The 15388-nt window shown below is 42.5% G+C and overlaps 1 protein-coding gene across 6 annotated transcripts in view; it reads right to left on the bottom strand.

Annotated features, from left to right (window-relative positions):
* Positions 1-1381: 1381 nt before the first annotated feature.
* Positions 1382-15388, bottom strand: part of C1QTNF7 (C1q and TNF related 7) — a 95492-nt gene continuing 81485 nt past the window's right edge. For all 6 annotated transcript variants that reach the window (XM_045834327.1, XM_045834328.1, XM_045834332.1 and 3 more), the window contains 2 exons: positions 9450-9695; positions 1382-3530 (listed from right to left, as the gene is read on the bottom strand). In XM_045834327.1, the coding sequence (XP_045690283.1) occupies positions 2899-3530; positions 9450-9695 (878 nt within the window). In that variant the 3' untranslated portion in view covers positions 1382-2898. The remainder of the gene's footprint in view (positions 3531-9449; positions 9696-15388) is intronic.

Genomic DNA, 15388 nt, shown 5'->3' with positions numbered 1-15388 from the left:
AAATATCCATAAATGTGGATAAAATGTATTTGTATTTTTTAAGGAATAAAAGACACCTACATTTGCTTAAAAGTTTATCACTTTAATGCTAAAATAGCCTTTCATTTTCCACTTCAGCTCTCTGACCCCCAAACTCATCCCACCAGATATTTCAAAATAAAATTTACCTCCAGGTCTAGAATAAGCTAAAGAATTTTTAGTTTAAAAATCTACTCAAAGTAGGCTTTTTAATGAAGGTGATGGAAATATTTAAAATATAAGCAAGTAAACAATGTCCCCAAAATGACTGCATTAATGGATCATGATTGAAAAAAGTTTAAATTACATAATAATCTCCTTGGTCATGACTATCAACAATAACTTCTCTATTTCTAGTTTTTCCAGCAAATTCCATAGTCTTCAAAGGGCCCAGATTAGCTTCTTCTGTTGGCAGATTTGCACAGTTTATAGTTTGGGATTCTTGGTTCAGGTATATGTGCAGGCAGGTGACTACCTTGAACCACTTTTGCTCAGTCTTTGTGTAAGGGCTGTTGCCCTGGGTCTGCCAGACCCATGTCTTGACTCAGAAACAGAGGGACCAGTGGATAAAGGATCAGAGGCAGTGGCTGATGACAGAAGCAAGGTAGGCCTGGAAGATGGGAGAAGCAGGCATTGCCCTTACACACAGCTGCTCAGTAACTGTGAACTTCACCTCTGCCAGTGGCAGCACCCAGCTCTGGAACACACAGGGGCTCCACGTTTTTTCATAAACAAATGCCCCAACCCTCAGGTTGGCATTCAAGGTTCTTGCAAATATGGCTCCCAGATTCCTTCTCTGGCTACCTGTTCTCACTTTCATGATTTGTCCCATTATCTCTGTCTCAAGTGCCCTTTCCCCTAGTTTGATTGCTCCAACTTCTGCCCATCAATTTGGGCCCAGGGAACAGAGACTTCCCTAGCTCTCCTCTCTCACCTCCTAATGTGAGACTAAACATTTCCCCCTGAGCATTCCTTCCACAGCATTTTGTCTCTATTTCAGTTTAGTGCTTAGCGTATTTTAGCATGTGCTTGCTTTTCTTTCCTTTTTGTTTTAAATATTTTTTTCCAACCAAGGAATTTAAAGGTCACTTCTTATACTCCTACTTTTTTAAAAAAGATTTTATTTATTTATTTTTAGAGAGGGAAGGGAGGGAGAAAGAGAGAGAGAGAAACATCAATGTGCGGTTGTTGGGGGCCGTGGCCTGCAACCCAGGCATGTACTCTGACTGGGAATCAAACCTGCGATGCTTTGGTTCGCAGCCCCCGCTCAATCCACTGAGCTACGTCAGCCAGGGTGCTTTTCTTTTCTTGTACCATTTCAAATGGCAGGGACTGTGCCACTGTTATCTTGTTGTTCCTTCACCTTCAAAGAACCTACCGTGACAATTCACACATAAGAAGCATTAAAATTTTTATTAAATGAAAGATCAGAGAGAGGAATGCATGGAAAGAGGGTTGGACGATACAAAAAGGAGAGACTAAGGGAGTGCTGTTGCTGTCAGCCAAGGGAGTGGCAGATGACAGAATCACGGGTGAGACTCACTGAGGAGTTGCGGTGCAGTGGGAAACACGGGGCTGACACAAGGGAGTGTGGGACCGGGGGGTGAGAGACTTGGAAGGGACAGCTATCTGCTCAGCCATCTGGTCTCCCTCCCTCTCCCTCCTGCTCACCCCTCCTATCAGCTCCCTCATAAATCTGTGGACACTTTGCTTTATCTGAATTCAATACCTAGAAAATCCATCAGACACAATGTCCTTACCACAGTGGAAAGAAATTCCCTTATCTGTGAGAACGCTAAGAGGGTACGTATTTGTCTTGGGAAACTGTCAAGCTGATGGGCTCTGGAGAACCAGGGCTCAGGAACTTGCTTCTCTTTGTTTCCATTACCCCTCCTAGGCCTCCTCCGTTTCTCGGGTTTTCACACCTTCCTGTTTGCAAATACCAACGGTGCTTTGAGGATGGCGTGGGAAGCACGCCACCACTGTATGCCTTATTTTCTTTGCATATTTTTCCATCTACCTAGAGACACACACACTTGGGCACACATAATGTATTTCCACGTTTTCTGGCTCTCATGGAGTCAGTCTGCTGTTTGCCTTGGTGGTCCCTCACATGGAGTGGTGACAATAGGATCATCACACGCGAGCCTGTGCGAAGGTGGGGACTTTGTCTTAACTCATTATTACATCTGACCCAGCACCATAGTGTCTGTCTGGTTCCTACAGGCTTAGCTAGAGAGTTGTTGAATAAATATACAAGGTGGGGCAAAATTAGATTTACAGTTGTAGCCGCTTTCAAATATAGTAATTAATAAATAAGTAACAGTATAAGAATAAACTCTGCACTTTACATCCAAGCATGAAAGAAGAAATAACTAAAAAGGAAACTATGACTTCACTTTAACTTGCTTGAAATTACTCAGTACTGCTTACCTTTGGTTTCTGACTAACTATATAGCCTTTTGAGAATTATCAAAGACTGTCTGAGATGTTATGATTCTTTTAACTAACAGGCAAACATGTAATTTTATGAAGATTTAATGAGGCAATATCATTTCCAGGTGGTGTTATCACTCAGGGAATTTAATAAAAATTTTATTAACGTTGTCTTGCATTTGTTTAAATATTTATAAACACTGTTTTCAAGAGAATTCATATCCTGGGTTATTGTTTTATAGAATTCATTTTGGTTTGCTTTCCACAGTTTGGCGGTTCATCTTATTTTAATAGGCTCCGCTAGAGCTGGCTGTAAATGCTCTGGAATCTGAGTGGGAGTCTCTTTGGACTTCACTTCTGTTTTTCACCACCTCCCAGGGCCCCAGACTGAGTCAAAAAGCATGTCCCCCAAGGGTTTTGGAATGTTCTGCTCGGCTGTCCTGGTCACAGCTCGTCGTCTTCTGATATGGAATCTAGGTAATCCGTGTCCACGTACAGTAGAAATCCGGAGAACAAACTGTCTGCCCAGCCCGGGTCTGAGAAGAGGCCGTTCTGGTCGGTGAAGAAGATCTCCAGCCAGACTTCATCTTCCGGCTGGAGATAGATGACCGTGGACCCCGAAGCCACGTCATGGTTCCCTGTGTTGGCGTCGAAGGTCTTTATCCGGTACTGCCCGTTGTGGACCAGCCCAATGGCCAGATGCTTGTTTGCCAACGTGATATCGTAAGAAAAGTAATAGATCCCTGGGAAAGCACAGATGAACTTCCCCGTGGCAGGGTTGTAGTGCTCTCCCTCGTTGAAGAGGACCTTGTTAAATATAATCGGTAGCCTTTCTTCTGGGTAGCTGGTTGTGATGCCAACTGAAAAGGCAGATTTGAGCACGATGCTTCCACATCTACAAACTCCAGGCAGCCCTGGGTCCCCTTGTTCTCCTCTGTCTCCCTTTGGCCCAGGAGGTCCAGCTGGACCTACTTCTCCTTTCTCTCCCTCTGGGCCCATGGGTCCTTTCTTCCCAGTCTCCCCTTGGTCTCCTTTCTCTCCGGCAAGGCCCAGAGGTCCAGTCTTGCCTCTTAAACCTATAAAAAGAGTTTGCAGTTTAATCAGTAGTTCCTCTAAATATAGAGTGACAAACCGTATGCCCACATTGTCCCAGAATACCCTAAATTTGTTTCTTCAGATAACTTTCAAATGCATACTCCCAAACAATCAATCTTTTAAAGGATCATGAATACACTAAAAGGGAAATATAAAATTTCCATTAGAATTCCAAGTGAATTTTCTTGACTATGTGGGAAGTCATTTAAATCCTGACTAATTTAAAATAATGAACTATCATTCTGATGATGGATCACCTGTCAGTAAATTAGCTACATGCAGGACTCATCACTACAGGAGGAATTTAAGGAGAAGGAGGGTGACATTATCCCCAGAGCGTAGTCGGGGGTCAGGCAGAACCAGGCAGGTCTTCAGAAGCTCTGCTGTCTCATGCCCCGGTTCTACTATGAGTATTAATAACAAAAGAATCAAAATGAGATCAGCTCGTATTTACTGAACATTTCCTATGCACCAAGAACAGCATTTCATTTACATGCATTATCTTCTTTAAGTTCTGCAACAATTTCATGAACTAGGAATTATTATTACTTCCATTGTAGACGAGGAAACTGAGCCATGGAGAAGTCCGTTTACTCGAGGAAACAGAGCTAGTGAATGAAGAAGCTACAGACTGAACTCACGCCTGCCTGACTCTGGAGCCTGCACCTTTCTAGGCAGTGGCCAGAGTCAAATTGTAAAGGGTGCCTGGCACATAGTGAGGGGTCAATATGCTACAATCACTCAGCAATAGTGATTGCCAGCACTGTGCAGCAAGTCTTTTTCTGGAGGAAGAAAACTGAGTCCCACAGAGGTGAAGCAAGGCTAGGACAGGAATCCAAGTCTCAGCCTAATACTGCTTCCCCTCCATCAAAATGCCTCTTACCTTTGGGGCTGGAATCAAGAATCCTAAATTCTGTTTGGCTCTGCAGCTAAGGGTTGTATCGTTTTAGGCAAATCCCTTAATTTCTCTGGGTCTCCTCACATATAGAAAAGACATAGTAGCTGTGAAGAGATTTCAACAAATTCAAAATCACCATAGTGAAATATTTTGTTTGTTCAATATTTTTTATGTCTCCAGATCAACCACAGGCTAAATGCAGAGAAATAGTGGCCATGGCTTGAAAGTGCTAAGCAACAAGTGTTTAATTTTTAAATCACAAGTATAATAGCAATGAATTAGTAGTATTGAAAAGGTCATTCAATTTTATGGCCAAATCCATTCCACAAATAGTGTCTGTGTAACGATACTTTCTCAAAAATATTCAAATTGTTGGTTATTTATAATGTACTTTTGTAGTCAGGGAAAATATATTGTTGACAAATTGTGTAGTTTATTCTCAGGAACTTTTATTAAGCTAAGTGTTTTTATCTTGATAGTGCCTTGATATCATTTATTTGAATATTACATAAGCATCAGTGTAGGAGTTTGATCACATTTCATTTATTTGGAAAATGTAGCAATAAGCATTCTGGATATTGTAAATTTGCAAAGAATAAAACCTACTTTTAAAACATCAGATATTTTGTTTCTATAATTTTGGAAAAGCGTTGCTTGCCAATTTGTGGTGCACAAAAGATGCTAATAATGAAAGCAATTTTTTTTGTGACAGAGATCAGCATAATTACTGATCATAGAATTGTTCTTTAGCTGTATGTAGATGACATTTGTTTTTAAATTGAAATTCCACTGACTCCAGCCAGAACCCAATCTGGTATTTATTTCTTGAAATATGCTTATAATAGTCTGCTATTTCAATATTTGCTTTTTTTTGGAAGAAGTAGAACATGAGCATTATTTTGCTAATAAATTAACTTTTAAGTCAAAGACAAGTTCTAAATTATAAGTTTATCTTCAATAGCAGCTTAAGTTTTGCTATCTTCCTCAGTGACTTTTGATGCATTAATTAAAAAAAAACATTTTGGCATCAGTAACAACTTGACCACTAAATTTCACTATGTGCTCAAATCCTTTTTTCTCCATAACTTTGGGCAAGTCAGTTCTTGTCTGAGTTCCAAATGCTCCATTTGTAATATGAAGAAATTAGATCCTAATCCCTTTCAAACCTGGTGGGAAAAGCAGTAAACTGACTCAGCGGATTAGCCATAAAATCTAGTTCAGCTGTGAGTGGAGTGAACTTGACAAAGGGGCTTCCTCTCTCTGACTTTAGTTTCTCAGACCCTGAAATGAAGGTATTGGACTAGGTCACTGGAGGTCTCATCCTATTGGAAATTCTTTGAGATCAAACCATAAATACTAAGATGTGATTTTACAATAAAAAGGTCTTCACAATTTCAGTCTTTGGAGTTTTTTTTTTAGATTTTATTTATTTATCTTTAGAGAGGGAAGGGAGGGAGAGAGAGAGAATGAGAGAGAGAGAGAGAGAGAGAGAGAGAGAGAGAAACATCAATGTGCAGTTGCTGGAGGTCATAGCCTGCAACCCAGGCATGTACCCTGACTGGGAACCGAACCTGCGACACTTTGGTTCACAGCTCACGCTCAATCCACTGAGCTACACCAGCCAGGGCTCAGTCTTTGGAGTTTTTGTAGTTATTGACTATGCTAAACTGCTGGGAGTTAGATAATCAGGGACCAGCTACAATAACTTATAATGATTCTTCCTGTTTGCATGCGGATTTACCCCTGTGCTCAGGGCCAATTAACTGAGGGTAGAAAGAAGGGATAGATCATCCTCCCTCTCCCTACTCAGACATGACTGTGTAGAGAAGAGAATCGTGGAGAAAGTATTATCTGCATTTAGGTACTGAAGCTTGGAGAGAAAGGATTTCTTCTTAACTCTCTATGATGTGGGCTTACAAAGATTTTTTAATGCCATTTCTTTCTTCCATCCATCCATGCGCCCACCCATGCATCCAGGGATTTATGCATGCGTGCATGCATCCGCCTAAACCATCTCATGCCGACTGACCATCTGCTGTGTGCCGGGCAGGGTACCAGGGGCTAAGTGAGACATCGCCATGAATGCCACCTGTTCCCCCTTCAAGTTCGCTATTCCCGTGTGTTGTACTGTGATCTGCAAATAAGGATCTCAGCTAAGTTCGTAATACCCAAAGCCATGAAATAAACCAGAATTACCCATTTCATCAGGGGGTTCTCCTGTTATTTGAAGATATTTATGTGGATACACATGCAGATTTAAATTCAATGTGAATAATATGCTACAACAGTAATTGCTATAGACCAGTGAAGGAAACAAATATTTTAACAGAAAATTGACAATTCAGTATAATAAGCCATGTGTTTGTACTTTAGAATAGGGAAATTAAACAAAAGATTACGCTGATTCTGCTTGCACGCGGTTGGGGTAAATGTGGTGGGGATGTTCCCCAAAGGTGTGTGGATGAGAAGACTCGTGTGGGGTCACAGAGGTGGGGACAGGGAGAAGAAGTTCCCAGCTTTGTGTGTCATCCTCCGGCCGTATTCAAAGCGTGTCCCCAAGCCCCAGGACTCCGTGGCTCTTGTCTGTAAGTAAGGGGTGCTTCTCTTCATCCACCGCAAAGGCAGGCATTCTTACTTTTTCCTCTCTTAGCTGGTGCATACTCTCACGAATGGATATGTGGATACCAGATTTAAACAATCTCAGGTTGGGAAAGTCATTTTATTTTTAAATCTCCATTTTTTTCATTTGTAACCTTACTAGTGTGGCTGATTATAATAATTGCTAATAGGATTATGGTGGACAATAAGTATTAAAGGTAAAATTTCTGACACATAGGTATATTACATTTTTAAGAAATGGTTATGATGATGGTGATGGTGATGACGATGATGATATACTACTGTGACTGTGTTTTTCCGTATTGACCTCCCATACCCAAATGTTTGCTTAGTAAGGAAGGACAACGTCATATTCCGATTTGTGTTCTCAGCGTCCAGAACAGGAGAACACTGTAGCAATTTGCTCCTGTAGAACCAGGAGCAATTTTGCAATGCCTGCTAAGGGAGAGTTGGTAACGTTGAGACATGTTTGGTCATCACAGTTGGTGGGGGGGGCGTCACTGGGATGTAGTGGGGTGCTGCTACATGTCGTACAGTGCACAGGGTCATCACCCCTCAGTAAGTAATGATTCAGTCCAAAGTGTCATTAGTGTGGAGGTTGCAAAACCCTCGTCGAGAACACTTGTGGATAGCAATAGGTGTACAACAGTCTTGTGGAATGAGTAATGTGTGAGTGGATAAATGAATATATGGATGGATGAATATGGGGGCGTGTAGCTGGCCTTGTACAGGGTTAAAATGGTAGCAATTATGAACACCTGGTGTAACCTGAATGTATACCCATAAACATGTCTTTAAATATAGCACTAGAACTACTTCGTAAACCAGATCACTCATTTCGAGTTTATTATGTAGCTTTGAGTATTCACGAACTTAGCTGTGACTCATATTTGCAGATCCCAATGTCTTAAGTAACAGCAGCTAACATTTACCGAATGCTTACCACATGGCACTTACTCTATTGCATGTTTTACATGCATTATTGTTCTTAATCTTCCCAGTCACCCTTACTATCCCTCATTTGTAAATGAGGAAAACAAGGCTCAAAGAGGCTATTTGCCCATGATACTAAGTAGTAACCAAAGGAGCCAAGATTTTATCCTAAGCCTTGCTGACTCCAAGGCATGTTTGTGTAATCACTGTATTATTGCTTCCAGGCACAGTAAACGGAAAGGGTTGCTAATACCTAATTACGATCCTCATGTTATTTCAAGGGTACTCATGACCATGACACAGCAGTGAGTGGTGCTCGTAGGTGCTGCTGGAGAGAAGGATTTGAAAGATAAGATTTAATTTCCAAATTAATGTTTTTTTAATGTGATATTGAACTTCTACATAAAGATTATTTATCTAATGTTGAACAATACTTATGATTCGGTAGCTGCTCATTTGCCAAATACGCGGTGCGTGACAAATTCAGAAATGAATTATCAGCCAATAATTTGAATATATATTACATTGTTTCACAGAACAGGACAAAACAAGGTGCCGTGACTACAGAGAGACCCATTTCTTAGATCTATTGACATGTTCTGCCTATCTTCTGTCCCAGCTTTTACGCTTAGAAACACGTTTTCAAAGATTGATTCCAAATCGCTTCCTCTTTCAGGGTGAACATGGCCTCTCTAGAATTTTAATTCGTTTTACTCTGAAGGATTGCAAAAACTGGCAAGCTTCCTGGGCTAACTTTTTTTTTTTTTGTCAGAAAAACGTGAAAATTACTGAAAGACTAGGGGACATTGTGTTGCTGTAAAGAGCCTTAAGAAATCTTTTTTTTCCTCGCTGCTGTAGGACAGGTGGGAAGTGATAAACTGGGACAGAGGTATGCTGTCCTTTGCCATTGTCACTTCATCTTTCAGAAAGAAAACCCAGAAGCCCTTTGTGTGTCTTTGCTCAGGGTGTCAGTGCAGAGCAGGATGGCACCCACGCTTCTGGCTCCTAACTCTGCCTCTGTTTCCTCTCCCTTCCTGTCCATCTGTCTGGCCATCCACAGTGCCATCTCACACACAGCCACTGCCTGCTGGCTGTAGCAGTGCAGTGGGCACGACACCCAATGCTGGCAATCCAGCTCTGCCAGTCACTAGCAGTGCCCTTCCGTCTTCAGTGACTCACGGGACCGCGGCATTGCTCAGTATGCTCATCTATAAAACTGGAGGGTTTCCGCCTGAAAGAGGTGCCACTACAATGAAATGAGAATGCACACACAGGGTTGGGAGCAGAGCCTGCTGCCTAGTCAAGGTGCAAGCGACTGTTAGGAGTAACCGCGGTGACGCAGAGGAGGGATTTCAGGAACGGTTCCCACGAGAAAAAGCAACAAAGAAAGGGGGCAGTGTTCATGTGCGGTGAAGGAGGGGATGTTTCACAGAGCCTCATCATTCATTACCTGCAGCCCCCTTTTCTCCTTTTTCTCCTTTTCTGCCATCTCTTCCATCTCTTCCAGGAAGGCCGATCCGACCGTGGGGCCCGGGGGAGCCGTTTGCTCCAGGGGGGCCTGGAGGTCCAGGTAAGCCGGGGATACTACAGATGTATTTCGGGGAGTAGTTCTCTCCTTTGAACTGATTACCCCGAGGTTGCCCACTTGCACAAATGGCAAAACTTGTAACATAGAGCAAGACAAACATCTTGGGCTCTGCAAGAAAAACACACAAGACATAAATGCATCCTCTGGGGTGGGGCTTTTGGTGCAAATGAGCAGGAGAATGAGCAGTTGCAACAAGTGTCTTCAGTGCTCACCTTTCCACGAAGGTGAGAAACCACTGTTCGCTGTCATCATTCTGCTGGAAACTATCAACATATCATTGGTGGGGAGCTCTGAGTGCCCCACACAGGGTTGGTGGAGATGAAGGATTGATTTAAAAAATTTCATACTAAATCCCTTTGTTGCATAGTTCTGCAGGAACCATCGATGGACTTTGCTAAACAATGTTTTCTTTTCGCCAAAGTAATGAGTTTTTTTTTTAAAACTAGGGATGCAAATGAATAATATAAATATCAACATTATTCTCACCACCTGAGGATAATGTCTTCACATTTTGATATCTACATCCTTCCTGTCTTTTTTCTATGCCAAAGAAGAAAAGTGGTATCATGTCATTCATGCTCTTCCCCAACTCTTTTCACTTAACGATATATCACAAGCTCCTGCTCACGTCAAAAATTATTCATAATATTAAAGTAACTGTTGGATTTGATTTGTCTCTACTTTCGTTTATGGACAGAATTCCCCACTATAGACAGTTCTTTCCAGTTCTCTGCCAATATATACACCGTACTAGAATCCTTGTATCTAATCTTTGCATGCATCCCTGGTGGTTTTCTCAGAATTTCTGGGCTTTTTAAAGCAGGATAAAGAAAGTGGAATTTTTAGGAAAACCATGTTTTTCACTAAAAAAGCATGTGCAGTGCCAATTAGTGTTAACTGGAGCACTCTGCATGTCCTGAGGGGGGCCCAGACTTTAATTTAAAATCTGCAGGATACAGTGCCATGGTGTCCCATTAAGCTGTCAGCACCGGGGCCCCATTAAAGAGCTGAGCAAAGTCAAAGCGTGCATAGTGCCAGGTGCTCCGAGCGAGGCAGGCAACAGGTCGCTTCAGCTACGATCTGGTAGGACTTGGTTTCTCCCCCTCTTAAGCCTGGCAGCTGAGGGTGATGGGTCGTTTACTGTCATGCCATTTGGCATGTAGGCTGGAGGGTGTGCAGTGTAGGTTGGGGACACCTGATTTTCTACGCTAAATGTCCTTAGCATTAGTGGTGTCTTGGATTGGCAGAATGTATATGTATTGTTCGGGGGCCACATGAATGAGTAGTTTTTAGATAGTTGGACCTCTGCTTTAACAGGAAGTCTGTGCAATGCTTGATGTATATGCCTGATATATGTTTACCCAAGGAGAAAATTATAAAATGTAAGGGAAGCAATCAGATCAAGTTTCTTTGCTTCTTTGGACAGACACATCAGAAAATGAACCAGGCGCACTGTACCACTTTTATGGTACCCATGGGGAAATTGCAACATCTTGGAATTAGACCCAGAAATTTGCCAGATCATAGGAATGACAAACCAAGAAAAACAGTGTGCACATGTGATTTGAAATAGATCTGGTTCCTAGAAATCTGATTCGTGAAAAACTGAAGCAACTTATCCAAATATAGGCTCTGTCTCCTTGAGCACATTTCCATGTTACCAGTGGGCCCTTTCCCCCCCAATCAACACCTTTATCATGCTTGATTTCTTATACAGCACAAGCCCAAGTAGAATTGCACACTTGGAACCTATATAATTTTATTAGCCAATGTCACCCCAATAAATTCAATAAAAATATTCAAGATTACTGATTCTACGGCTCAAATTGGATTAAGGCAGTTTCTGAAGTCTAGTAGATCTGCTAAAAACACAGCTATCCACATGCATGTCAGATGAAGGAAATGAAAGAGCCTTCTATCTCCACTTCCTGCCACAATTAAGAAAAGATGCAATAATTACATTGCTGTAAAAAACTAATCAGAGGAGGCTTTGAGAAGGGATTTGAAAACATGCTCGTATAAGATAGTCATAAAAAAGCTGTTAACCTGCAGATGTAGGATGTGATGCTGTAGCTCAGGCCAGGAGTTGGTTCAAAGAGGGAGTTGAAATGACCTGGAAAGAAGTCACTTTGGGCAGTGACATCTCAGACACAGACGAAAAGGTGAATCAGCGATCAGTCTACGAAGAAGCATGCAGTGAGGGTCTCAGTTATGGTGGACAGAAGAAGCAGAAATTTTAGGTGCGCTTGTAACTGGGGGTATTACTATTTTCAATAGCCAGGCATGAGGTACTCAAAGGAGGAGTAAGTTAATGCAATGGGAACAGATGCATTTGCAGAATGAATAGTTTGCTTCTCATGGACAAGTGCACTAGAATATTTCCTGTACAGTAGTCTAAGTGCTGGAAGCATCCTCAGTGGGAATTTTTTGAAAGGCACTCAAAATGATTATCTGTTAACAATCCTCATCGGAATCAAGGAACAATGTGTTCTGGTGCCTGATGAGTGATGATGGTGTGGTTCTGAGTGGCTGGTCCAGTTTTTGGACTCAGTTCATCAGGATGACAAATGGGGATGGATTAAAATGGAAAACTGTAGTGGCATCACCCTGTAATGCTTTCTTATTTCACTTAAAAGCCTGTCAAAAGCCTGATGGTAAACAGGTATGGAATGAGGTTCAGAACTTGGGGTGTCCAGGAATACAGGAAAACCCCCCAAAGCCATCACTAGGGGCATGCGGAAGCAGACACACTGGTTGACAGGTACTTTGCATATCAATAACTGCTGGACAGCGTTGGCTAAATAGTTAGACTGCTGCGCTGGGGACAAGGGAGTTGGGTATGACTTCAACCCATGATGTAGCCCAGGGACAGTTCCCCCGGCTGTGCCTGTACGAGAGCAGGAAGGAGGTTCCCCTGCATCATAGAGCCATGCCTGCCCAGATTAACAATGGCAGCTGGAGAATGGCAGAAGAAACGAGAGGATGAGCCAGTGTAACCCTTTGTGGGAGGAGTTGGAAGTGGGGTTACAGAGGAAGGGCAGGCTGGGATTTAAACTCAAGCGTAGGGCAGCCTCATTCTCTTGACCATGTGGCTTGGAAGGGAGTAGGAGAGTCATGAGAGGGCTCTCTCTCTGGCCTGCGGCTTGGAGAAGAAAAGCACAATGACGTAGCAGCTGTGCAGAGCTCTCCTGACCATGCAGCTTGGGAAGGGGAAGCGCTCTAGGCCATGCAGGGAGTAATAGTGAGGGCATGGACATGCTGTCTGTAGCGAGGGATTAGGCCGTGCACTGCTGCCGTGATTGTGTTGTCTCTAGCTGACTCCAGAGTTGCAAAGGACTTCTTTGCAAGGTGCTGCTTTGCAGACCTGGACTTCATCTGGACTGGTAAGACTTGTGCCCTTCCCTGAATGTCACCATGATCCAGAGTGATAGAGAACATTCTTTCCTGGACTATTATATGGAGGCTGATGGCAACGTATCCCAGACTCTGCACAGATAAGGATATGGGAACCTTTTGGGGGTTCTGGCTTACAGTCTTATGGGGAGCATGAGAAGTGTGAGGTCTTGTGGGACAGGAGGGCTCCGAGCTGAGGTGCTCTGAGCACGCCCCAAGGTTGGTATGTTGTAAATAAAGCTCTGCTCCATCCTGCATTAATTGTTGGGTCGTTCGCCAAGGTGGCAGATGGACGGGCCGGTCTGCTCGCTTACAGTCTGGGTGAGCTCAGCGACAATGGTGGATGGTCTATAAGGCCCTTCTTGGCTGGGCACCAAGCTTACTTCCTCCCTGGGCACCAAGCCATCTTCTCCCCTGAATCCATCTTCTACTCTTCTCCTATTCACTTGCTCCGCTCCAGCCACACTGAACTTCTTGGTGTTCCTCAAAGATGCCAAGAGTGCTCTGCTTTAGCATCCTCATACTTGCTCTCGGTCTGGTCGTTTCCCTCTGTGTAGTACTCGGTCCCCCAGATGTCTGCTTGCTTCATTCTCTCCTCTCCTTCTTTGACTCTTGGCTGAAATACCGCCCTCTCATTAAAGCCGACTTTTACCACCTTGCTGAACACTGCAATCCACCTTCCCCTACCTTCCGACCCTCCCTCCCCCTGCCGACTTTTCCTCTTCCAAACTGTACTTATCTCCCTGCAACTCACTAGATTATTCTTATCTTTGTTGTTCTTTTTTTTATGTCGGACATTCCCCTCTGCTAGGAGGAAAGCTCTACGAGGCCGCATCTTGGAGCCACTGACGTCTCCAACTGTCTAGAACAGTGTTTGGCACGCACCGAAACTCAGGCTAGGGACAGAGGAGAAGGTTTTTATTTTTGTGGAAAATGTGATTTTTGCCGGGGGGAAAAAAAAAGACAACCAGAGAGAATGGAACATGACAGTATCACAAGAAAGAGGAAGGGGAGGATTTAAAGGAACATTCCTTTTGCAGAGTTTGAGAAATACAAGTGAAAGACTTGGGTTGTTTTCATTGTTCATAGTCTAGAGCATTTAAAAACATTTTAAACATGTATTTTTGTATGGGCAGAACGTGTACATTCATAAATTTAAAAACTAGAGTTCGCAGAAAAAGATACATTTCTTCTTCCTCTCAGTGTCTCGACAGCAAGGTACAGAGGGGCACGCAGTCTCCTTTCCCGGAGGCCACACGGCTGCTATTGTCTCACGTGTCCTCCTCCCCGTGTTGGCACGTCGCACGTGCCCCTTTCTGCACCTCGCTTTTTCACATCTTGGAGATCTTTTTGTGAGCGGTGTACACAGCGTCGCCTCATTATTTTTAGAGGCTAGAGCATACCAATCGCATGGGTGTGTTGTATTTAACCCGTCTCCTACTGATGGGTATTTGGGATATTTTCATTCTTGTACTGTTATTAATAATAGAGTGAGGAGTATCTCCATAGGGTTCAATGAACATCACCATATATATAGTTTTTGCATGTGGTTTATGACATGAGCAGTAAAAAGTGCTTTCTAGTTTGCCTTTTTTATTTTGTTCATGTATTTAAAAATATTTTTATCATGGAAACACATTTTTAGGTTCGATGTCTTCTGTCTATAAAAACTTCCTTATTTCAAGATTATTTGACCCACTAGCATTTTTTTCTGATGAGGTATGTAAGGTAGGGACCCAATTTTATATTTCAACAACTTATATTGAATAATTCATCCTTCCCTCACTGTCCCACTGGTTTGCAATTAATTGGTTATTTTGGCTGGGACTGACCTGTGTGTGTCATGGCTTTGTAGAAATTACAATGTTTTTAAACAGCTTTATTGAGATTTAATTTACACAGCATAACATTGACCTACTTAAAGGATACAACTCAGTGTACCCCACAATCTGATTTTAGAACATTTTCAAAACTTCAAAAAACCCTCCTACACATTAGCAGTCACTTCTCATACAAAATGCTTTGAAGGATTACATTGAATTATGCAGATTTATAGAATGTGTGCTAAAAGGCCTTTCTCCCCCTGTTATGTTTCTTTGGAGTTAGAAAATCAAAGCTCTGGAAATATTGGCACTCTTGAACGGATCTGTCCTTGATGTTCATTGTAAATGACCCTCTCTTTGCTTTTTTCAGTAGGCATTACAAAGTAACTGGTATTTAGTTTTTTAAGCACATACTGAAAAAATTACTTTGTGGTACTGTAGGTTTCAGAACCTGTGTGCTAATGTGTGCTTTGGATTCACAGGGCAGGCATGTGGTATACAGTGTTCTGCAAGGTGTTTTTTTTCCTTCTGTGATGGAACCTTTGTTCTTGCTAAACCAGCCCCTGCAGACACTTGGAGAAATAC

Source organism: Phyllostomus hastatus, unplaced genomic scaffold, assembly GCF_019186645.2.
Source record: "Phyllostomus hastatus isolate PE091 unplaced genomic scaffold, TTU_PhHast_1.1 phas_contig_196, whole genome shotgun sequence".
Classification (NCBI taxonomy): Eukaryota; Metazoa; Chordata; class Mammalia; order Chiroptera; family Phyllostomidae; genus Phyllostomus; species Phyllostomus hastatus.
The sequence above is the reverse complement of the archived record's forward strand: the minus strand, read 5'-3'. Positions and strand labels throughout refer to the sequence as shown.